Raw genomic sequence first — 24,783 nt, forward strand, 5'->3', positions numbered from 1 at the left:
TTTTAGATCAGACTAGAAAAAAAATGATTTCGCATGAATTAAGATAATATAAATTCATTTTGAAGTGTGCATTAAAATAATTCAATGACTTTTCCAGGATTTTAAGAACTTTTTCACATTTTTTAGGATTAAGAGGAACACCTCGACGATATTTTGATTATCCTGACTCCTATTTATTATGAAATTATTTTCATCAATTGAATCATTATTATTCTTAATTAGAGATTTTTTATTAATTTATATTATTTCAGAAAGAGTTGTTTTTTTTCGTTTAATATCATTTAAAAATTTAAAAATTTAAGAATGAAAATGACAATTTTTTAGGTCAATTCTGTTATTACAACTTTAAAAACCAAACCAATATTATAATATCTCCCTGTAACCAAAAAATCTCTTTTCTTCCTTTTTTCTCGCATATTATTTAAATCTTTTTATCTTTTTATTTTTTTGCAGGCATACATGAACAAGAATCGAAAAGAAAGGTAGGGAACGGAAATTCAAGGATTTCTAATTCTTCTCGGAAATAAAAAGAATCAACGTTTTTAATTCAGCAATGTATTTATATATTTATAGATTTATCTGCAGGTAGGTACGTATAAATAATTGACAATTTAATGCTTATATATGTACAGTACTATTAAAATCACTAGTTTTCGTTGAAAAAATTCTATTTTTACATGTTCACTGGTAGCGTTGCTTTTCAACAAATTCAATATGTATTGGCTTCGATAAAAATATATCTACATTATACATGCTACGTTGCACAGATGTTCGAGAAAAATGACTTTTTTTGATCGCACGTAAAAAAATAAGCTATTTTTTTAACTTACTGTTGAATAATATTTACAATTCGTTTGTGACCAATGAAGCATACCTAGTCAGCAAGCACTCTCCTAATATTATAACGCCATTATGTACACCATTACGTTAAATAAATTAATTTGAATGCATTCTCCCTTTCCGCAGATCCTTGCATTTTACATCTTTAGGAATAATTAGATATGTACAAAGACGCCTTGAATATTTAGTATTCGAAACGATTCGATTAGACCTAATACTATATGTAATACGCTTTGCCGTTCAGTCTTTAGTACTAGTTCTAGTACTAGTACTAGTACTAGTACGTAATAAATAATTATTTATTTAGCATAATACTGGGCATTGTTGGAGGCTGAGTTGACGTCCGAAACTCTACTCCCTATGAGTAAACGACTGTACCCTGCAAACTTGCAGTCTACACTTTTCATACACTTTTCACTTAAATGGAAAAGAAAATTTAACCTCAATACCGAAAGTACCGGTTGAATTCACCAATTTTTCTCTGACTGGGTTTATTCTTTCTTTTTTTGAGAATTTCTTCAAGTTAAGCATAACATTCAAGGACAAGGTCATTTGATTTGACAAAATGCACACTGCGAACTTGGCCTGTACACTGCAAAGCTGCAGCCTAAACTCTGAATACACTTTTAAAAGACTTCAATAACTCGGATGATTCTAGAGACAAGTGTGTATCATTTTCTTGATCGCACAAACGTCACATTTAACTTCACAGCACCAGTGGAATACACAATTACATCTGCCTATAACAATGATTTCTTGAGACTTGTACCCCCTTCCGCAACACATCAAGTCACAACCGTCAACACCAATGCTGGTGTCGTTGCACTGTCTTCCGTGAGTACCCAAAATTCCAAGTTTGGTATTTTTTTCACAGAAGGGCGGTGAAGGTTCCAAGTAAACTAGATCTTTTTGTCCCGGCGGTTTGTGCTCGGGATTGTACGGTTTCAACTGGAAATTATAGCGATGCTTTCTTCCTAAACCATCCCTACGGTTGTGAACCGAATTACTCGCAGAATTGCTCATTATGGCATTACTGGAATCTCGAAGTCGGTCTGAATTGCTGACGAGAACTCTTGACGCACCGTCAAAACGATCTTTCAGATTATCACCCACTAGTCTCATATTTGGTAACCTCATCCAACAGGTTTTGACTGTACAGGAACCGGACATACCGTGACATTTACACTCTTGATGCATTCCGGCCGAGACATGCTGTAACAGAAATAGAGAGGAACATTTAGAGAATTTTTAATAAGGGGCCGTTTCATCTTATTCCATCCAATCTCACTGGATCTCAAACCGTCCCATTCCATCTTGTCCCATCGCATTATATACATCCCATCATATCCCACCCTATCCCTCTCAGTATATCCCATCCCATCATACCCTATCCAATCCCATCCCATCTCATCATTTACATCCAATCATAACCCATCTAAACCAATCCCATCTAATCCCATCTCATCCATTCATGCAGTAATAGAAATAGAGCGGGACATTTAGAGAATTGGTAATAAAGAGCCGTACTTAAATTACTTGACGGATTCTAGGGCTTCTTTGTTTATATTTCAATCGAAAAGATGAAATTTATGAAAAAAAAAATTTTTTTAAGTAAAGACGAATTTTGAACCAACAAATATTTTTGACTCAAAAATAAAATATAAATTTATCTAAATTGTTAAACCCTCAAGCTAAAAGCAGAGTTCTCTTTAGAAAAATTAATTCTCTAAGCCAAACATGACTTTTCAGCAAAAGAATTAATTTTCCACAAAACTGATGCATGTCTACCTAACAAACATGAAATTTCTAACCAAAACAATTCTTTTCTTTTTGCTAAAAAAAGGACCATTTTCAAACTAGTAGTTGAATTGATAATTGAAAAAGATTAATTTTCAAAAAAATAGTTAAACTTTCAACCAAGGAGATGAGTTTTCAAATAAAAATATTAATTATAAAGAAAAAAACGATTTTTTAATAAAATGAATCAACCAAATATATAATTAATACAAGGAAGAAGAAATTTTAACCAAAAAGTTGCATTTTCAAATCAAAAAGAAGGATTTTTAGCCAATAAAAAAATTACTCTTTAACAAATTTTTTAATTCTCTACTAAATAATTGCATTTATATCTAAAAGGATTAAATTTATATCGAAACAGATGAATTTTTGTTTTAAAAAAATTACAAAGAATATAGTTGGATTTTCATCCAAAACAGATTTCAGTTGACGTTTCGAAAACAAAATATGTATTTTTTAACAAAAGAAACAAATTTCTACGTGAAAAAAAATGAATTTTCAATCCAGAAAGACCAATTTTTGCAAACAAATATGATAAAAATATAAAAAAATAGTTGAACTAAAACATCCAGAACAAATTCAGTTCTTTTTCCAACATCGAAATAAACATTTTAATTATAAAGTAAATTTACTACGAAACACTTGAATTTTCAACAAAACAGTGAAATTTTCAAACTAAAAACTATGTCTTTCCAACAAAATAGTTAAACTGTCTACCAAACATTTGCATTTTTATTCAATAAATATTTAATTTCTACTAAAGCAGGTTAATTTTAATATCAAAAGTACAAACTTTAAAAAAAGTGTAATTTGCAACTAAATAATTGCATTTTCATACAAGAAAGATGAAATTTCTTCTAAAACAAATAAATTTTTTTTTAACTTCAAAATAATTGTTACATTTTTATTTAGGAAAGATTCCAGTTCACTTTCGAGCCCTAAGATAATATTTGTAAACAATAAGTTAATTTTGTTTAAAATAGTCGAATTTTTAACCAAAAAGTATGACTTTTTAACAAATTTGTTAAATTTTTAACCAGACAGTTACATTTTCGTCCAAGTCAAATGGAAATTCTATTAAAACAGGAAAATTTTTGAGTCAAAAAGGCAAATTTTCGGAAAAAATAGTTTTTATTGAAAAAAGATTTCAGTTGAGTTTTCAGCATCAGAATATGAATTTTAAATATAATTTTAATGTTCAACAAAAAGAACTGAATTTTCAACCCAAAAAGACTAATTTTTAACAACACAGTTGAATTTTTAACCAAGAAGGATGTTTTTAAAAAATTTGTTAAATTTTCGACCAAATAAGATCATTTATAACTGAAAAGATAATATTCATGAGAAAGTTTTTGCGAATTTCTGAAAATTACGCACATTCGTAACAAAATGTCTTGACTCCTCTCCCACCTCCTTGAGCTATTACGTAATTTAAGTACGGTCCCTAATAAGTATCAGGCATAGAATGAAAAATTTATGTTGATGTCTATTAACAACAGAATCATTCGTAAGAACTTGGAAATTATTATAAATGAAATCGGAATGATTCGAGAGGTGTTTGGATTTAGAACGAAAACATTTAGAATGATTATCCTGATTGACGTAAGATAGAAAACTACCACAGATTGTTGCCTAATGTATCAGAATTATACCAGAATGATAGCTAACTGATTTGAAATTAATTCTAATCCATCAACGAATTCACATGAAATCTGACCAGTTGATTCAGAAAGATGAGTATTTATTTGGATACACTCTCGATTGACAACCGAATCATTTTCAATGATTGCAAATTGATGGCCGCATCAAATTTATTTAACTCCACAAATAAAGTTGTACTCGGCTAAATTTGTGTATTACAAATGTTCTTGGGTAGGATTAGAATGATAAATAATAATTATGAATACTTAGAATAATAAATGATAATCTTACCGCTCTTCCAGCTTCATTGTTGTGCAGATTCATCTTCTCGCGGAGATTTCGCCCCCGTTCACCGGTGTCGACGAATTCTCTGGAGAACTTGAATCCGTAACCAATGTTGTCTGAACATCCTCCCCATTCCCAATCCCGAATAGCGGAGGAAGCCCTCGACTGGTGAGTGTAATCACAAGAACAGGATTGTATGCTGCCCTCGCTACATGCTCTTGCGATACTGTGAGTTACCGCAGCACTAGTGATGGCATAAATGAAGGCCGTCTCACGACATCCTGAAAAAGAAAGAAAAAAATCGATTAAATGACAAGCCAACTCATTTCAGCTTTTTAATAAATAATAATAATCTATCTTCATCAAAGAAATACAAGACAGGGATACATCTGAAACTGCTGTTCAATCATTTAACATCAAATTAGCGGCTCTTGGTTTATTTTTTTAAATTATTTTTCTTATGTGATCAAGATAAAATGACTTGTCACACAATGACGACTATAGTTTTTTTATATTGCGAAAACGTTGACTATGAGGAAAATCCTGGGATATTGGAAAGGGCTAAACCCCCGGAAAGAAAGGGATTGAATTGAATTACTCTACCATTATTGTAGACGGTAGCCTTTTTTGAAAGATGAAACAAGAATCCAATACCAGAGGTAGGAGACAGATAATAATTGAAGATTATTCAGCCGTCCGTACTGGTTTACTGGTGTTAGTTTAAGCTATTATTTTAATCTTTTTTTTTCCGGTATCTAGTATCTTCATTATGCGCTGAGCGCTGGGTTACAAAGGTGCCGGTAGGCACCTGCACCTTATGCAGATAAAATTCGGAGCGCTTAGGTCAGTGAGGTGCAGGTTAAGGTCACCTTCCCACTCTCTTTCGTTCACCTGCGAGCCTGGAGCAGGTAGTTCTACATCTACCTGGGATTGAGACATTCTCCTCTGACATCACCTCCCACGCGACCAGACCACCGTCAAAGTTTTGTCAACTAATAGCCGCCTCCATTATACTCAAACCGTTTGACACAAGTAATTACACTCTTCGGGACGATAAATGAATAAATAAATAAATTATTGTCAATCACATCAACTACCGTCGGGAATTATCTACACTGATGGAGCGAGCGCTACTTAAAATCACTGATGACTTTGATATGCGATAAATCGCTTGGAAATGAAGCTATAGACTTTGTGTGAAAAGGAGTTAGAGAGCCGGTGAAATTCCGCGTCGAGTGGTTCCTCGTCGAGACACTTTGATAACAATCTTGACAAGTTTTCTAGGTATTATTAAAAATGTCCAAGCGTGCCTGTGTCGATTGTAAAGAATTTCTTGGATTTTGTACCTCAATTTAAATCGTGTCATGACTCAGGGAACACGTGGCAAAAATCTAAAATTTAGAGGGCTTAAGGTTTCAAGTATTATACTTAATTTGTGAGTTAAAAAATACAAATGCAACGACTTTGAAAGAAGGAAGAAGCAAATTACAAAAATTTTCAGTTTTCCCAGGCTAATCTATAGTGCAAGTGATTTTGGACACTAATTTGTCTTGTTCCCTTGTCATATCTTCATCATGATCATCATAATCATCATCATCATCATCATCATCATGAGGTTTAGTATTTTCTTTTTAGATTTGACTGTTTCATTTTTGGGACACCTGGCTTATTGAGATCTTAGTCATCATCATCGTCGTCATTATCACGAGTTTTTTATTAACCTATTGTGAGGATACCTGCTCGAATAACCAGTTACTTTTTTCCTCAAGACATATTACAAATTACAGGAAGCACCTTTTATCTGCGACTACATCGTTCCCACCACGAAAAGAACGACGCCTAGCATATAAATGATCTTTTTAGTCTTATGCTGACCAACTGACCACACACTATATCATTACTAGAAAGAAGCAAGTGAAACTGTGACAGGTTCAATCATGTAACCACATATTCGCTTTTCATTTCTCGCTTTTCACTTTTTATGAATAATATTTCAAATTATTCGATACAAGTGATACACCCTTTGTGAACATCCTCATTGTCCAATATTTGCCAAACTTTCTTCTTCCTGATCCTGTCTTGCACTTTGAAAATGAAACCTTAACCAAAGCACTGAGAATAAATTAAATAAGGTCGTTTGCGTTTTGGCTCTTAGCTTTAAAATTTCAGAGAAATCTCAGGCACGCTCGATCGTACCTGCTCTTTCGTCACGGCAGTCCGTGATGATGACAAATAATATCTGGAACCAGTCAAATTTAAAATTTTAAGGTATGGCCCGTGAGAGATAACAGGGCGTAACGGCGTAAATCTCAAAGCCTTCTTGTCACCTTATTGGGTAAACCGGAACGGGAATTTTCGTCTCGCCTCGTCACCATCGACTTTTGGCCTAACCAGTGCTCTTTCAGGGATTAAAGAAAACGTTAGCTCGACACTCGGGCCATTCTTCTTTCTTTTCTTGTCTAGTTGTCTTTTATAGTTCATAGCCTGACTTAACTGCTCTATCATGGATCTCATTTTCAAGAAAAGAAAGAAGACCTACCGTACAGTGTGCTACCGTCAAAAGATCATCTTGTGACGAATGCAGACCTCGGCTCGCAATTGGATGCGGTCCTCTCTCTCTCTTTCTCTGTCAGAGTGAATCCTTCAGAAAGATTCCAGCCTCTGATTTCTTATTTTCATGCGTTTCCCAATCCATGTCGAGATATTTTAACCAGTTAACTCTATACATTTCTAGCCATGTCTGATAATCTAATTGGGGGCTGTTCGAAAACTACGTCACGCTATTTTCAAAACCTTCCCCACTCTTCTTTTCTTCGTCACAGACCATGCGATCATAGACAAATGAATTTTCAAACAAATGGGGGAACTTTCAATAGCAGCAAAATTAATTATCAACTGAATGGTAGAATTTTTAACAAAAAGATCAAATTTACACAAAGTAGCTGAATTTTCAACGGAATAATTAAATTTTCAACTAATTAGTCGAAATTTGAAACAAACATTGCATTTTCAAATTACACACAAGATGTTTTTATCAAAATATAAAATGTTTAATAGAACAGTTTAATTTTCAGCAAAATATTTAAATTTTCAACAAAATAGTTGAATTATTAATCTAAAATAAAAGAAATTCAATAAGCAGCAAAAAAACCAGTCAAATTTTGTATTTAAAATGACGATTTTTGTACCCAAAAAGACAAATGTTTCAAAAAAGAGTTCATTTTCAGAGAAATAATTAAGTTTTCAATAAGCTAGCTGAATTTTTAATTAAAAAATCCAATTTTTCAGAAACCAGTTAAATTTCCAATTCAAAAATACGATTTTTAGATCCAAAACGACAAATTTTTAACAAATTAGTTCAATTTTCATTAAAATAATTGAATTTTCCACAAAACAGTTGAATAATTTTTGTGGTCAAGAGAGAATTATATTGAAAACAAATTGTTGAATTTTTAAACCAAAAAGGCGAATTATCTGAAAAAATTTAATTATCAACGCAAAAATATGAACAGCTAAATTTCCATTTCAAAACGTAAATTTTTAACCAAAAAAGAAATAATTTTCAATAAAACAGTAGAATTTCATGTTGAATATTCTGTCTGGATGATGCCTTTTTGACGAAGAAGTTAGTTTTCAACATAAAAAAAGCAGCTCAGAAACCTAAATTTTTATTTTAAAAATAAATATTATTTTTGATTCAAAAAGAAAACTGTTTGAAGAATAGTTCAAAATTTATCAAAATAATTAAATTTAAAAAAAAAAGTAGTCAAATTTTTAACTAAGCAGTTACATTTTTAATCAAAAAGTTAATTTTATTGAGAAAATTAGAATTTTCAACCAGAAAAGATTTTTTAGTCAAGAAACAAAAATATTGCAACCAAAATGTTGAATTTTTAAACCAAAAAGACGAATTATCTGAAAAAAATTGAATTTCAAAAACGCAATTACGAATTTCCAACAAAATAGTGGAATTTGTAAAATACAGAGGCAAATTTTTTTATTCGAAAATATGAATGCCAAATTGTTGAACTTTTAAACCAAAAAGACAAATTATCCATAAAAAAGTTGAATTAAGAAAAAGAGTTTAATTTAAAGCCAGGAATGATGAATTTTCAACGGAAAAGTTGGTTTTCTACAAAATTATTGAATTTTTTACGAAAATAATATTTTCAACACAAACAGACGAATTTTCAACAAAAGAAGTAAATTTTAAACCAAAGATAGACTTGTTAAATTTTCAGTTAAAAGAATTGATTTTAAATTCCAAACAAAAATTTCGACAAAATAGTTTTAGCCTCAAAAATTTTTTTTCATCTGAAAAAAAGGAATTTTCAAAAAAGTTTTTCAATTTTAATATAACCCTTAGGTGAGTTTTCAACCAAAAAAGATGAATCCTGAATGAAAATCAAAATACTAGATTTTTGAAAAAGAGTTAACTGGCAACAAAGCCAAGTTGAATTAATTTTTACTATGTAAAATGAAATCACTAATTTTCATTTTTTGTCAAACATTTTAAAAAAATCGTCATTGAAATTTACATTTTCCATCCGTGAAGTCACGTTGTCAAAAGGAATGTTAAACCCTCCCTCTCCCCTGTCGGTGTGTCGTACTTTTTGAACGGCCCACATACTGAACATTGCATGTATTGGTGAGAAAAAGTCAGAGAAACGAGTCCCAATAACTCGGTATATTTGCGCTCATTTCTCATTCTTGGGACAATAAATAGTTTGGCTTTATCAGAGTGTTCAAACAGGCAAACATCGTAGCTGGAAATTCCAAACGAGCGCCGGACCGGCACTTGTCAACAGGTGTTTCAAAGGTACGTTTTATGTCATGCGACACTTATCGGCCGGTACCTAAAGACTAAAGACTTAGCGAACACATGACAGGTCTATTAATAACCTCAGAGCCATATAGCTCTTATCGCACTAAAATTTCACGACTCACGCTCAACCATTCTGTCTTAATTAGCGCGGGTTTGCACATTTAATGACAGATATGGATGTTCATCAGCCATGATCCATGCACCTTATCTCAACTAAGATCTCTCCGGCTAGCGTCATTCATTTTTAGCCTTTACACAACTTTAACTGGATTTGATCATCACCAGATTCATGCCAATCCTCTTCGTAATACTGTTCCTGAAAGTTCCTTTTTCAGAGATCACAGATCAACGCCAAATTTGCAACCCTGGTTAGAATGACAAGGTTCATCCTAGTAAAGACAACAAGGAAAGTACGTGGCTTCAACTAAAACATTTATCTAACTTTGGAAAATATTTCTTTTCCTTCGAACTGAGCTGCACTCGAAGAAAGTCTTTGAGAATGTTGAGAGTCGATTTGGATACAAATATTCAATCAAAGCGTCTTTTGACAAAACAACTTCTTAGAAAATAATACCTTGTTGATCAGATTAGCCGTGTTAGTAAAAATAGGTTTTGTTTAGTGGGTGTTACAAGTTTAGCATAATTGAGTCAACTATATGTCTGTGATTTTATTAGTAAGAAATCATTGCAATTCAAAATAGATTTTTTCAACAACAACCAAATGTTGCTTTTAGAGAAGATAATTTTCCGTAGTATTTTGAACAAGACACGTAGAACGTTTGCACTTGCTAAACACAATACTTTTAATTACATCCTCATCGTAAAAATCCTTGATAAAAATACAAACGAATCGGAAAAGGAAAAGACGCGATTATTTAAAACAACAGTGAATCAAGCCTACAAGACATGCATGAACATGGATTGTCATTGCTCAACATTGTTTGTTTGCAGTTAAGATAAATTCTTTTCCCTACTCTATTCGTCGAAATAGTAAGGTTCCATCTCGGAAAGTCCAAATGAAAAGGTCTCAGCTCGTGGAGACAAAATGAGAAGGTGCTAACTCGCGTGGTGAACTCCCGAAACTTCAAAATCCCAGAGAAATTGTATTGGGAATATCAGCGCCCTCAACTCTGCTGCCCCTTTTTATTTTATTTTTTTTCACGAGTTGACAGCTTTTAATTTGGTTTTCCGTGATGTAGCCTTATCATTTTGGCACATCAAACTTTTAATTTTGTTTAGAAAAATTAATAGTTTTTTTTTGGTTCTTGAAATAGGATAGTTTCACAATCGATGTGACGATAAGTGGTTGTATTGCACGTTCTTTAAATAACGTGATTGCCATCACGTAAAGTGACTCAGGTTTATATAGCTATTACTTATCGATGACAAGTACAATGCGTCAAAATATAAATGTGAGTATTTCATAAACTTTTTACAATAATCGACTTCAACTTGCTTATAGAACAATGAGAAAAATCGCTGCTCATTTCTCGATATAGAAAAGTTTGACAAATTAAATATAAACAAGCATCTAAGACGCGTCTTATAAGATTCAATTAGACTTATCCAAATGGTAAGGTTCCATCTTGGAAAGTCCAAATGAAAAGATCCCAACTCGTGGAGACAAAATAAAAAGGTGGTAACTTGCGTGGAAAACTATCGAAACTTCAAAATTCCCTTAAACTTTATATTGGGAATTTCAGTGCCCTAATTGTTCCACCTTTTCATTGGATCTCCATCAGTTAGCACCTTCTCATTCGGCTTCTGCGAGATATAACCTTGTCATTTGAACACCTCGAACTTTAAATTTTGTAAAAAAAAAAGAGCATTTTCTTGGTCCTTGAAATGAAAAATCCTGACAATGAATGCAACTGCAAGCAGCTGGATGGTCACTTTCTTTCAATAACGTGACTGTCAGTGCATGAAGTACACAGAAATGCAGAAAAGGTTGTTCTTGTGTTAAATTAATTAGTTTGTTTTATCTAGATTCTGGCTAAGTCAGATATGTGCATACGAAACAATGGATGTGGCGGTAAGTGGTTGGATTGTCAGCACGTTCTTTAAATAAGGTGATTGTCACCACGTCAAGATCCATAAGACTCTTGGCTCTTGTTCCTGCCTTCCTTCCTTCCTTTGTAAATACAAGAGTGAACCGAGTGAGTGAGCGAGCGGCTTGACTTTTCACTTTTCAGCTGCTCTGTAGTCGGGACGAGTAGCCTCGAGTTTGTTGCCGCGCGAGATCGCCCTAAGCGACATCGCGACGCAACTTTACGAGGGACATTTGCGTCAAGCTGAAATTTCATCAAGATAAAATCGCCGGAAATTATTGCTACCGCCACGCCGTACCTGAAATGCCCAGATGACTATAGGACTGACTCAGTATTTTGGATTTTCGCGGATTTAAGTATCGTGCGAACATTCGTGAGTTTTGTCTCACTCTAAATTATAGATAACTATAGAGGAAGATGTAAAGAGGTCAAATCACTTTTTTCTATCACAACTTGTTTTATAATATATGATCAAGTTCAATCAAAATAACTTTTTTCTGAATTCTGATCAATACTTTTATATGGTATGTAAATGCCTTTACAAATTTTTGTGAAAAATGTTATTCTTTTCAATTTAGCTACCTGGTTAAAATACAAAAGATGTGCAGTCCGAATTTTTAAAACATTTTTATCCGAAAATATATCTTTCAACTATTATTGAAATGAATTATAACTGAACACTTTTTACGTGATAATAAAATACAAATATTCTCTTCTGAAAACTTGTTTGTTTTTTTATTTGATATGGGAGAGATCGTAATGGAATATGTCCACAGTTCTTGTGATATACCTGGTACAGGTACAAATGTAACTACTGAAAAAAAAGAGTTTATTCTACAATACATACTTTCTTGACATGATTCTTCTATAAAACGTGAATGCTTTGATTTCTCTTGAAGTCTGTGAATTTTCTAAATTGTTCGACCTGGAATTTTTTAATTTCAAACCCTGGATTCTTTTTAGTAAAAACGTTAGCAAAGATTCTTATCCTGTTATTAAAAGATATCCGAAGTTGGGCGGGACTGACGTTAGAACTCTATACTAATAATAATTTAAAGACACATAATATTTACTTCTTAAAACTTGTTTTTCCTCTATTTGACATGGAAGAGATTGTACTGGAATCTGTCTAGAGTTTTTGTGATATACTTGGTACAGATACGAATGTAAGTAAGAAGAAAAAAAAAGTGTATTATACAATACATACTTTCTTGACATGATTCTTGTATAAAAATGTCTCTTGTATAAATAAAAAGAGAGACAGAGGCAATACGGAAAATAAACTCGTTACCATTTCTAATCACGTCTTCATTAAATGATTAAAGAAAGCATGCAGGATTGCAGTAGGGTATATGTGCGTTCCAAATATTTGTGCTTGAACCGTAACCAATATAATCGGCCGTTTATAGAATAAATTCAATCAATAGTCGTCCTGTCCGCATGTAGAAGACTTGTCTTATAAGGGACTTGTCTGGTTTTTATCGTGGTGTTACGTCGCCGTAAATCGCCGTCTATGATGGGCTACATGTGTCGACGGCACGCCAGTTTCTTACGAAAACGTGATCCGCAATTCAAGTCTGCTCAATGCTCAATCCTCAATGCTCATCGTGATTTTTACATCTTGTTTCCTTGCTTGCTCGCTCGCTTCCCCAAGCTCCACCATTTTTATTTCATTTTTTATTTTCCCTCATATATGGTCCGTTTACTTGTCGAAAACAATTTCAACTGATTCTGCTGATTATCTCTAGTGTGGGTCACTTTTGTGTCTCGCGCTCAGAAAAATATTTGGCTTTTCACCGAATTTAAGAATAATAAACACGATTTAATATTTTCAAAAATGACATGCTACTTTGCTACTTGTTTCACATTTATTTATAGGCTATTTGGAAATTCTGAAATGAGTCCGAGGTCTCGAATTACATTTGAAGTGGCTACCATGAATATCAAATGGGATCAACTCGATACTAAATCTTGTGAATGACAAATATTATTAATTGAGATAAACCCTGTCAAGTATCGAGTAGTCTTTTTTTTTCTTCGATACTAAGTGGCCATATGGGGACGCTACACATAACAGGGAGCAGGAACCAGGCGAAAAAAGCTCGGTTTACAATCGCGACGACGAGATCTAAAAGAGCCGCAGGGGAGCCCGAGAGAGTACGAGAAGGTCCATTATCGGGTTGCAAAACATACATCTGGCCGGTGCCAGGCGCGTGCCCAGGGCCCTTCAACCAATCGCACGCCCCTTCATCCCCAACCCTCTTTGAGTCTTCGTTCATTTGCTAATTTTTTTTTCTTTTTCCATTTTTCTCCTCTCCCGTTGACACGGGTACGAGATCTAGACGGGAGTCAAGGTTCAAGTCTAATGTGTTGCATATTTAAAAAATAAATATTTAAAATCTCAAATCGTTTAACTGACCATAAAGTGAGGCAAAATAAATTATAATTATTATAAAAGAAACTATTGCAAATAATGGTCTGAGCGCGCTCAAGGAACGCAGGATTTGAACCTTACGCTTCACGCTCGGCTACTTTCGGTTCTGACACTTCGTGCTCGGTGCAGTAATTAATTCACTATATCGGCCTTGAAAAACACTTTCTCATTATCGTAATCTCCGTCGATTTTTGAATTTATTTCTATAAATTATACTATTATTATTGTAAAAAATATGCCCGCCGCAGTATTTTAAGCTTGTGCTTGGCGCACGGCAATTCTAAAGAAAATTGTAAACTTTTTTTTTATTTTAATTTAAACAATATTTCCTTTACGATCCTCGCGCTCGTCTTTTTGCATACATTTCTCGAAAGCTTGAGCAAACCAGATTCTGGGGCGCGTAGTATTTCAACCTCGCGCTTCACGCTCGGCTACTTTCGGTTTTCACACTTCGTGCTCAATTTAGTTTACAGTGCAATTTTTCGCATGAATTTCTACAATTCTCAAATCAATTATACAAATATTGGTGTAAAATTAAATATCAAATGATAAAGATTGCGTTCTGTGAATTTTAAATTTTTGCTAGAATCTTCCTAGTTGGTCACACAACTTCCAGTACAAAATCCGAGAAATTGTTAAGATTTGGTAAAAAAACGTTTCATGTCATGAATTGTATTATGCGGTACAATAACAAAAACTCCAAAAGTTTGACAGCTAATAAGGCAAGGTTGTTCAGAAATCAATCACCGTCCAATAAGTGTACCTACTTAAATTAAAATTATTGGGAAAGCTAATGATGCGGTAGGTCTATATGTATGGGAAGGTTCATGTCCTTGCCATAAAGAACGATAAGTTGGACTCGTTTCACGTGCGACAAAAACATCCCATTGTTCGCAGTATAAATAAGGACCGGTTGCCGGTGGTATCTTTGATTTAGATTTACGGACGAGGAGTTGGACAAGCGAGGGTCGCGAACCAAGCCGTTAAATGTGCAAATGGTGAATCTATCGTCTTGCTGACAAGACAGTACTTCCGACGACATAACCGTTTTGCTCTTTCCTTTTATTTGATTGAGCATCAACGTATTTTTAAAATTGACCAACACAAACGACATTCGTGATTTATTTTCTCGCATATTCTACCTCGACTTCAACTCGTGATAAAACCTTGGAAATGTGCAGCAAAAATCTCAAATTTACGGGACTCAATCTCTGAAATCTTATCTTTAATTTGAGCCAAGAAAGTTCGAAAAGCCTTTATAGGTTTAAGAGTTATGAATAAAAGTGACCAAGCAAGATCGGCCGAGCGCAACATACGCGACGCAACGCTTGCACATTTTTAGTCATAACTCAAGAAACAGTGAAGATTTTTCAAGATTTCTCAGCTGAAATTAGAGACAAGATTCTAGGGATTAAATTCTTCCAATTTCAGATTTTTTTAATCACTTTTCTAGGTCACGCAACGAGTTGAAGTCAAGCTACAAAATTTGAGAAATTCTTCAACAACAACAAAAACTCTTAACGCGATAATTTCTTAAGAAAAAGTCGAAAATGTCTGTATGAGGTGTCATTCGATTGGAAATTTTATAGGCTATTTAACCCTTTTTTTGATAAATGCCTCGCTGTATTTTGGACCGAGTTATCGTCTCTCGAATGCACCAGTCATTCTTATCGACCTAACCGGTATGTTTCCTCGCCGGATTACAATATAAAAAAGTATTTAAATGTAATAATACTGGATTAGCAGATGGTTTAGGGTCCTGGTGATATTTGAAAAGCTTTTGAAATGTTATCTTACCTCGATCAACGATTTTGCCGAAGAGATTCTTCCCCCTAAGAAAGTTCTTAGTGGAGCAGTTCCACCGTCGGTTACGAAATTGATGCTGGCATTCGACGATGGCTTGTTTAGCACCCCTCTTAACTGCACTAAGAATCCCCGGATTTTCTCTTGCAAGTCGTCTCTGCTTTCTCCTGAGGGTTGAGTAAACTGCAGGCTCAATATGCAGAGAGGTTGGTGACATTGGCAGCAGATTATTTGGTTCCCCAGCTTTCGCGATGCCCCTGAAAATTAATCAATTATTATTCATTTTGCAAGAAAAGTTTATATTTTACGCATTTTTTGCGGATTATCCTTAATTAATAATAATTGCTAATAATAATAATGAAAAAATAATAATATTCAATATTTGACATATTGGGCAAAGCCCGGTTTTATTACCTATTATTCACGAACTAGATTTCAGCCAAGTGTACAATGGGGAAACCTACAGCTTAAAGTGGGATCCGAACCACCAGAAACTTGGTAAAGGTGCATAGAAAATTTTCCAGAGGTACCGGCTCAGGGATTGAACCCTAGTTCTAGTTCTAGTTTAGTTCTACTGGGATTCGAACCCAGGTCTTTAGATTGACGGTCCCGGTAGCTTAGTGAGTAGAAACAACAGACCGACAATCGGAAGACATGGGTTCGAATCCCAGCGAAGCTAGAGACATTTTTTCACAATTGATAACTAAAAATCAATATTTTAAATAACATTGATCCAAAACATGCAGATAGGAAAAACAGAGATCAAACATGTAGCTGAATTTTTTGCATTTCAATTGTTATAAACAAATTAATGAATTCAACTTTCACCAAAGTTAACCACATATAACCAAATGGTTATATGTGAAACCATAACAAATTAATTTTTAACCAAAAGAGTTGAATTTCCAAATAATTTGCATTTGTCAGTCACGAAAGTAAAGAAACATTTTTAATCAAATTCTTGAATTTTCGAGCCAAAAGTACCATTTTCTTACAAAGAAAGTTACATTTTTTAACCGACAATATCAATGTTTATCCAAAATATTGAGAAGAAAACATGAATTTGAACAAAACGGTTAAATATCCAACCAAAAATAAAATAGTTCATTTTTTAAAAAGAAAGCATTAACTTAAGTATTTATTATATTAACTAAAGTCTGTATAATTGAAATAGCAAATTTTTAACTCTTTAAATTTCTAAGATTTCAAGTAAAAATAATGCATTTTCAACCAATGAGATCAATTTTTTCCAAAGAATAACACATTTGAACAAAATAGTTACATTTTTAACCAAAAATATAAATCTTCAACCAAGTTCTATATTTTGAACAAAGTTGTTTAACTTTTAGCCAAACCGTTGAATTTGTGACCAAAATTTATTTAAATTTTAAATAAAAAACAGTGGAATTTAACCAAAAAAGAAGAATTTCAAACAAAATATTTGAATTCTTAAAAAAAAACAGATTAATGTTTAGCCAAACATTTGCAATTTTTATTAAAAAAAGATTAACTTTCAACTAAAAGACTGAATTTTCAATCTTGAATGAAGAATTTTCAGTCAGGAAAGAATCTTCAACCAAGGTAAGAGTTTTCTGTAAAAAAAAAATAAATAATAAAATATTCTAATTTTTAACATAAAAAATTTGAATTCTCTTATTGAGTTAAATAAATTCAGTTCGTATTCTAGTGGCAAAATGAGGAAAAGAGGAAGAAACTGGAGGAGCCGAGTGAAAGATTTTAAAGCCTAGAATAAACCAATATGAATTTGGATAATTTATAAAATAATTAATAAAATTTTCATTAAACATTAAACTTCTTTTGTATAAATTAAAAAATATTAATCTATAAAACTTGAACTTTTGTTCACAATGTGTAGTTAACTTATTATTATTTAGTTTGGGCCCCGAAGATATGATAAAATTGACATTTTCTCTACACGAATCAATTTTATTAAGGTTCCATTTTGACAGGGAGTGGTTAAAAAATAAAAATATAAAATATAAAAGTACAATGTTTGAAATTTGCCCTCGTAAAGCACTTGATTAACGCTCCAGTCGTTGGAAAAAACACCCTTAGACATTCGTGCATCTGTTCATGATTGTTCAATGTGACCCTCTAAATCTGACGCATAAGGCTAAACTACTTCAGTCTTTTCGAGTGCAGACACCCCGAAGAAAGTATCCATCCGCGCGGATGGACTTAAGTGCTTCTTCTTTGGTTACCTACTTATAGCTCTTTCCTTCCTTCCTGTTCAGCCTTCATTTTAATTTTAACTTTCTCCAGTTTACCAAATTCTAGACTAAACGCGAGAAAATGTTTACTTTTTTTTTTAATCCCCACATCGCTCAAAAAAGTGTAATTTTCGTTTATTGAAATTGGCTTTTTTATTTTTCTCGAGTAATTGCCAATTGGACATCGTTTCTATATTCGCTAACAGAGAGTAGAGAAAATCTGAAATATACAGAATTTAATCTCTGAAATCTTGTCCTTTATTTGAGCTAATAAATTTTTAAAAATCTTCACGGGTTTTTGAGTTATGACTAAAAATGTGCAAGCGTTGCGTAAAATTTTTTAAAATTTTCTTAGCTCAAATTAAACACAAGATTTTACAGATTGATTCCTCTAAATTTGAAATTTTTGCTGTAAACTTTAAAAGATTTCAAAGAATTTCCAAGATTTTTAAATATTTTGAAAAATTTTAGCAGATTCAGCAAAAAATGTTACAGAATTTATAAATGGCCCTAGTTTGCAATCATTCACATCTAACTGAATCGTCATCTCAAAAATTAAATGGCTTTTAAAAAAATAAATAAAAATGATCGATCAATTTGAATGCGATGAAATAAGGAACAGCTCTTCCGTTTTAAGTATAAATCGAGAGAAGATATAATCTTTCGTTCAGGCAGTCGGATGAGCGTTTAATCGTACGTGTTCTACATCCATCAACACTCTTCTTGTTAATTATCAGAACTAGAATGTCGAAAAAAACTCTTCACAGTAGTAGTAGTTAAGTGTAAGTAATTTTACAAACTTAGATAACGTTGTTGAAAAAAAAAGTAATGTTTTTTGTTGAAGGTTTATTTCTTTGGTAGAAAATTTAAATATTCGATTGAAAATTCGTTTTATTTTGCTTAAAATCTTTTCTTTTTAACTGAAATTGTAACTCTTCCATTTTTTATAGAAAATTGAAATTTCCAATTAAGAAATGATCTATTCTTGTTAAAAATGTAACTATATGGTTCAAAATTCTTGTATCTTGTTAAAAAATCGTCTCTTTTGATAGAAAATCAATCTTCTTGGTTGAAAATTCATCTGCTTTGGTTAAAAATGCAACTTTTTTGTTGCAAATTTATATTTTTAATGTAAAATGGAACTTTTATTTTCAAAAATTCAAATGTTCAGTTGGAAAGTTTACTATTCGGTTAACAATTTATCTATTTTGTTAAAAATGTGCCTTTTTTAGTAGAAAATTAAATTTTTCGGTTAAAAAATGATCTGTTTTGGTTAAAAATGTATCTTTTTTACTATAAATTAGTTGTTTTTTTTGTTGGTTAAAGATTTAATTCATTCATCTTCTTTGTTGTAAATTTATTCGTTTTGTTATAAAATCACTTTTTAAGTTTGAGAACATTTTCTAAAAATCAAAACATAATTATTCCAGTTTTGGTTGAAAATTAATCATTTTGATAAACTTAAAATTAAACTATTTTGTTAAAAATTCGTCTTTTATAGTAGAATTACACTTTTTGGTTAAAAAATCTTTGGCTAACAATTTGTGTGTGTGTTTTTTTTTTTAGGTGAGGATTCATCTATATTTTTGAAAATTAATTTTTTTTTAGAATGAAAATTTTAATATTTCATTTTTTGTTGAAATTTTGTATTTTTGTTTAGGAATTTATAATCTTTGTGGAAAACTGATCTTTTCTTGTAAAAAACTCGGCTGTCTGGTTAAAAATCAATTTTAGTCTGTTAAACATTTAAGTATTTCATTAAAAAAAATTTATACGTTAAACTTTGAACTATACTTTTTTAAGGTTCTATTTTTTGATTTAAAATTGAACTTTTTTGTCAAAAAGTCGTGTTTTTGAATTGAAAATTGATCTGTTATGACAGAAAAGTCATCTTTCTTGGTTTAAAATAAACATTGTGTTAAGAAACCAACTTCGCAAGTTGAAAAAAAACTATTTTTTGTTGAATTTCAATCTTTTTTTGTTTAAAAATTCGATTTGGCAGAAAAATTGTCATAATTGTTTGAAAATTCAAGTATTTAGTTAAATCCGTCGGAAAATTAACTGTTTTGTTAAAGATTTGTTCTTTTGTATTAAAAATTCATCTTTTGGGGTAGTAAAAATAATTTTGATTCATTGAAAATTAAAATTTTTCTTCAAAACTGAACTAGCTTCGACGAAATTGGTCTTTCTGGCTTAAAAATGTACCTATATGGTTGAAGTTCATTTTTGTTACAACAATCCTCTTTTTTAATTGAAAATCTATCTCTTTTATTAGAAAATCTTTCTTAGTTGAAAATCCAATTATTTTGTTGAAAAAAAAATTGTTTATCGACTTGAAATCTAAGGAATTGAAAGTAATTGATATTGAATTCAATACAGAATTCAAATATATTTCAATTTTATTAAATATTCTTGATTCATTACAGAATCTTTACAGTTCACCGCCCGGTCAAGTTGGCAATTTTCATTTTTGGCAACATTTATTTATTTTCTTTTTCGGTAGATATACAAAAATATCACTGCTAAGATTGCCCCAGTATTATTTCCCGATTTTCTTGAAATATCACTCCCTTTCCGACTCAAATTAAATTAACTTTACATTGCAAATCTTATAGTTCACCGTGCAGTCACGCTGGCAACTAAACTCACTCGAAACTTGAAAAACTTCCCAATAAAGTTGAATTCCGTGTTTAGCCAAGAACCACCTTACTTTCAAGGGGGTAAAAAATTGCCCAAAATTGGTAACGTGGCCTGTGGCCGCTCCCCTGTATGAATTGCATTAAAGAAAAAAAGTTTCATATACAATATGTAATTTCTTGTTTATCGATAGAGATATTTCAATACTGGTCGGACGCAAGAGATTCAAATACATATATCACTGCCAAGATTGCCCCAGTGTTATTTAATTCGACGAATCGTAGTAATGCGTATCTTTTAATCGTGTCTGTTCTGATTCTTCGTTGAGAAACAGGACAACTTGTAAATCGGTCGCAGGAAGAGCGGACGATCGGAGAAGAATCGAGTAGGTCCGTCGTTTTTTACGCTTCACCTTATTGATGCTTTATGGAGTCGTTCGATTTTTTTATGGTTCACCGCTTCGAGCATCGTCGTACTTTCATGGTACACACGACCAGCCACACAAGCTCAAGCCCTCTGGTACCTAAACATCTCTACGCGTACAGATTCACTATACATCTATATCTATACGCATACCAACGCATCTACACGCATACCAACACATCTATACGCATACCAACACATCTATACCCATACCAATACTTCTATACGCGTAACAACACTTCTATGCGCATACTAACACTTCTATGAACATACCAACACTTCTATAAACATGCCAATGCATCTATACGCATACAGCGAATTTCCGCACATACCAACACATTTCTAGAAGTGCTTACAGACGTATACACAGTATAGAGGCTCGCAGGGTTACAAATGTCCGCGAAATCTCTAAACTGTATAAAATCCGCCGGCACATGTTTCTGAATGTTCGTGAAACATTTCGGAATGTTCGTGAGACTTGCACATGCGCATGTGAGTACGTTCTTGTGCGATGCATTCAATAAGTAATGTCCATAAATAAATCGTGTTCTGGACCGGTTAGGATATCGGTTGTAATTTACGTTGGCTAGTGGATCTCCCGAACGGCTCTATACCTTTTTTCGTTTTTTTTTTTCACTTCTTTTGAGGGAAACCTTTTTATTTCAACTGAATAACTGATTATTATTGATTCTCTAATAGTTGAATGAATTACAAAAATCGGCAAACTATTTTAAATCTCAGAAACCCGGTCGATTCATGGTTTTAACTCCGATTGAATTATAGTACAACTGAAGGATCTAATACCTACATGTTTTTATTGTTAGAAATTAGGAAAATAAAATTATATAATAAAACAATATTTTTCGAAAATTTCGCAATCATTCCTGATGAAAATCTGATTAGATTTTTATTACTTGAATTTTGTTTTTTATACAAATAATCCCTTTCAAATAAGAACAATAATTTTATGGTTAGGTCTTTTTAGTTTTCATCGGAAATTCACATTTTGTAACAAAAATCATTTAAAAGATTCCCGATTCTGAACCATTTTAGTTTATGTTAACGTTTTATGCCGGATTGGGTATTACAAAAAAAAAATTATGAATTTTCAGAGATGGAAAATTTCTTAACAATTTACTTTTTGAATTTCGTTAGTCACTTTACAAGAATTTTACATTTGCAAAAAAATAGATTTTAATGTTTTGGAATTTGTTAACAATTTTAGGTGACATTGGCGTTCAACGCCAAAAGGTGGTATTTTAGAACAAAAATCAATATAATTCGAAAGAGATGAATTTTAACCAAAAAGATTCTTAAAAAAAAAAATTTTAACTAAGAAGATTAATTTGCAACCCAAAATAATGTATTTCTAATCAAATCAATTTTTAATTTCGAATAAATAACCTATTTTAAACTTCGAATCGATAAAAATGAATGCATACACAATAAAAAAAAACGTATAGAATTAATATTATATATTATATAATTAATATTATAACTAAAATAATAGTTATTAAAAAATTCGATTTACAATTAGACAAATCTAAGATTTTTATTTCAAAAAAATAAACGATAGATTTCCAAAGATTCAAATATTTTTACACATTTACTTTTTAATTTATTAGGGGTTTTTAAAAGAATTTGTACTTCTAAACAAAAATTTTTGATTGTAAAGGTCTTTTAAAACGGTATAATTCGAAAAACATTTGCAATTTTTTTACAGTTTTAGGCTGAATAAACTTTTTTTTATGGGAAATCGGTTATTTAGAAAAAAATGCTTTTAAACGAGATTTACAACTCTGAACAATTTTTTGTTGCGATATTAGCGTTTTTCATCGGAAATTGACATCTTTATAAAAAAAATCGGATTTTCAAGAAGATGTATTATTTTTGAGCAACTTTAAAACAATCTTTTATTTTACATCCAAAATTTGCAAATTCAAATAAAAATTAAAACTTGAACAAATTTAGAAAATTAACAATATTTCGATTCTTTTAGTATTTTTCGTTGAAAATTATTATAATTTTGAACAAAACCTTACCGATTTGATGCCCTACACAAAATATTGTATATACACTCACTAAAAGTTTAGAAAATTATTTAAACACGGATTTTCAGCTTTAACGTAAATAATTTTAGCTAAAGAGTACAAAATTTTAAAGCAGTCCTGCAGACTTACAAAAATCACGAACTTTTCGGACTCTAATAATTAGTGTAACTTATTTTAAAACATAAAAGATAAAAAAGCATTTTTTCGAGAAAAAAACAAACAAATTTCTAGTCTCAACCTAAATTATTTCTAAGAAACCTAATTTTTTAAGTTTAAAAATGTCCCGGAGTTTATTATTTTTGAGAAGTTATACATCTATAAATATTAAGTTGCAAAGTATTTTCCCACAAAAAAAGTAATAAAATTGTTAATTTTATTATGTCAATAAAATTGTAAAATGAGAAAATTATTAAGTATGTTAAGAATTTAATACCGCTTATACTAAAAAAAGAAACGGAAAACAAATTTCAATCTCTTTTCAGATTTGCACCACTGTGCGGCGGCAGAACATACCGAACATGACCAATAATCTTTCTCCTCAATAGTTACGGCAATAAATAAAGTGACTATTACGCAAATATAAAATTATAATAATTTGCATACCCACCGATTTTTTCAAATCTCATCCACACATTTAGCGTTACTTTGTAAAAAAAAGTTTTCCTAATTCTTTTAAAACCCTAAAACACAATTTTAAAGGTATTTCTCATTTTCATCTGAAAGATCTTGCACAGCCCAGTTTCTTTTTTATCAAGTTTTCAGGGATATCTCCTAACATTTTAAATCCCTAAATTAAATCAAAAACATTTTTTTTTAAAGGACCTCATCGTTTTTTTTTTTTTTAAATTTATCCTTAAAACACTCGAAGGATATTCCCAAAACACAATCAGAAAGGAGCCAGAATGTGAAAGATATTTTCCACAAAAATTATTTCAGACAAAGTATGGAGTATCTTACGTGTATAAAATAAATAGGAAAATCGTTTTTCACCAAAGAGCGTCAACTGAAGAGAAGAGGTTTGAGGGTGTCAAAATTTGTATTTATTTGACCACCCTAATTAGTCTAGACTCATCAGGACAGAACGGTAGACCTGAATCTGCTTTTCGAGACCCCTATTTTATATGCTCACCCACTATCTATATTCTATATCTAAAGATTGAAATAGTTTTGGCATGGATGCCGGCATTGAACTTACCACCACATCGATCCTCTTCCCCTGTTCTTATTCCTCGTGATTTCAGCCGGTAACGCGGGCATCGTTACCGCAAGTGCGCCCAGAATTATCCAAAGTCTCATGATCGCCAACAACTCGTCACCGAGGTTTAATAATGACCAATTTTGCACCCTTCACTAAACCACTCACCGGTGTCCCGAATCTCGAATCAACATTTCACGCTTCTCCAATTACACTAGAGTAGTTCTTATCGATTCGAAGTACATTGCGCAACCCGGAGGACACCTCGCCACCGAAAAAACCTCGCACGAATGTATTCGCAAACGCTGCAAAACTGTTGGGACTACTTAAAATTAAAAACTGTGTCACTTTCGCGAGAACACGCATTCGACCGTCTCTTCCACTCTCGGAAGATAAACTCGACTAATCGGAGGAAAATCCCACGATCATGGAGAACATCCTACAAAACGCAACAAGAGTGAACTTGAAGGGGGAATCGATCCTCTTTGGGGAAAGCACTTAGTCCTCAGAGACTCGTGCCTCACTGAAGTTAGTTTCGCCTTTGGCGTAGAAAATTCACCCTCACCTCGGTTC

At 32.2% G+C, this 24,783-nt stretch overlaps 1 protein-coding gene across 1 annotated transcript; it reads right to left on the bottom strand.

The window, feature by feature from the left end:
• Window positions 1-576: 576 nt before the first annotated feature.
• On the bottom strand, window positions 577-24,783 carry LOC117168549 (protein Wnt-1). The gene is made up of 4 exons (XM_033354283.1): window positions 24,211-24,783; window positions 15,668-15,930; window positions 4,570-4,844; window positions 577-2,052 (listed from the first exon to the last, which is right to left on the bottom strand). The coding sequence occupies exons 1-4, from the start codon at window positions 24,309-24,311 to the stop codon at window positions 1,495-1,497; spliced, it is 1,197 nt and encodes a 398-aa protein (XP_033210174.1). The 5' UTR covers window positions 24,312-24,783; the 3' UTR covers window positions 577-1,494.

Source organism: Belonocnema kinseyi, chromosome 2 (assembly GCF_010883055.1).
Source record: "Belonocnema kinseyi isolate 2016_QV_RU_SX_M_011 chromosome 2, B_treatae_v1, whole genome shotgun sequence".
Taxonomy (NCBI): Eukaryota; Metazoa; Arthropoda; class Insecta; order Hymenoptera; family Cynipidae; genus Belonocnema; species Belonocnema kinseyi.

Bases quoted from the DNA above. Each gene is read 5' to 3' on its own strand.
- LOC117168549 (XM_033354283.1), bottom strand. From the start codon at position 24,311: ATGAGACTTTGGATAATTCTGGGCGCACTTGCGGTAACGATGCCCGCG. The intron at 15,931-24,210 runs GTAAGTTCAATG...ATTAATTTTCAG, and splicing joins GGAAGAGGATCGATGTGGTG to GGGCATCGCGAAAGCTGGGG. The intron at 4,845-15,667 runs GTAAGATAACAT...TTTCTTTTTCAG, and splicing joins CGGCAAAATCGTTGATCGAG to GATGTCGTGAGACGGCCTTC.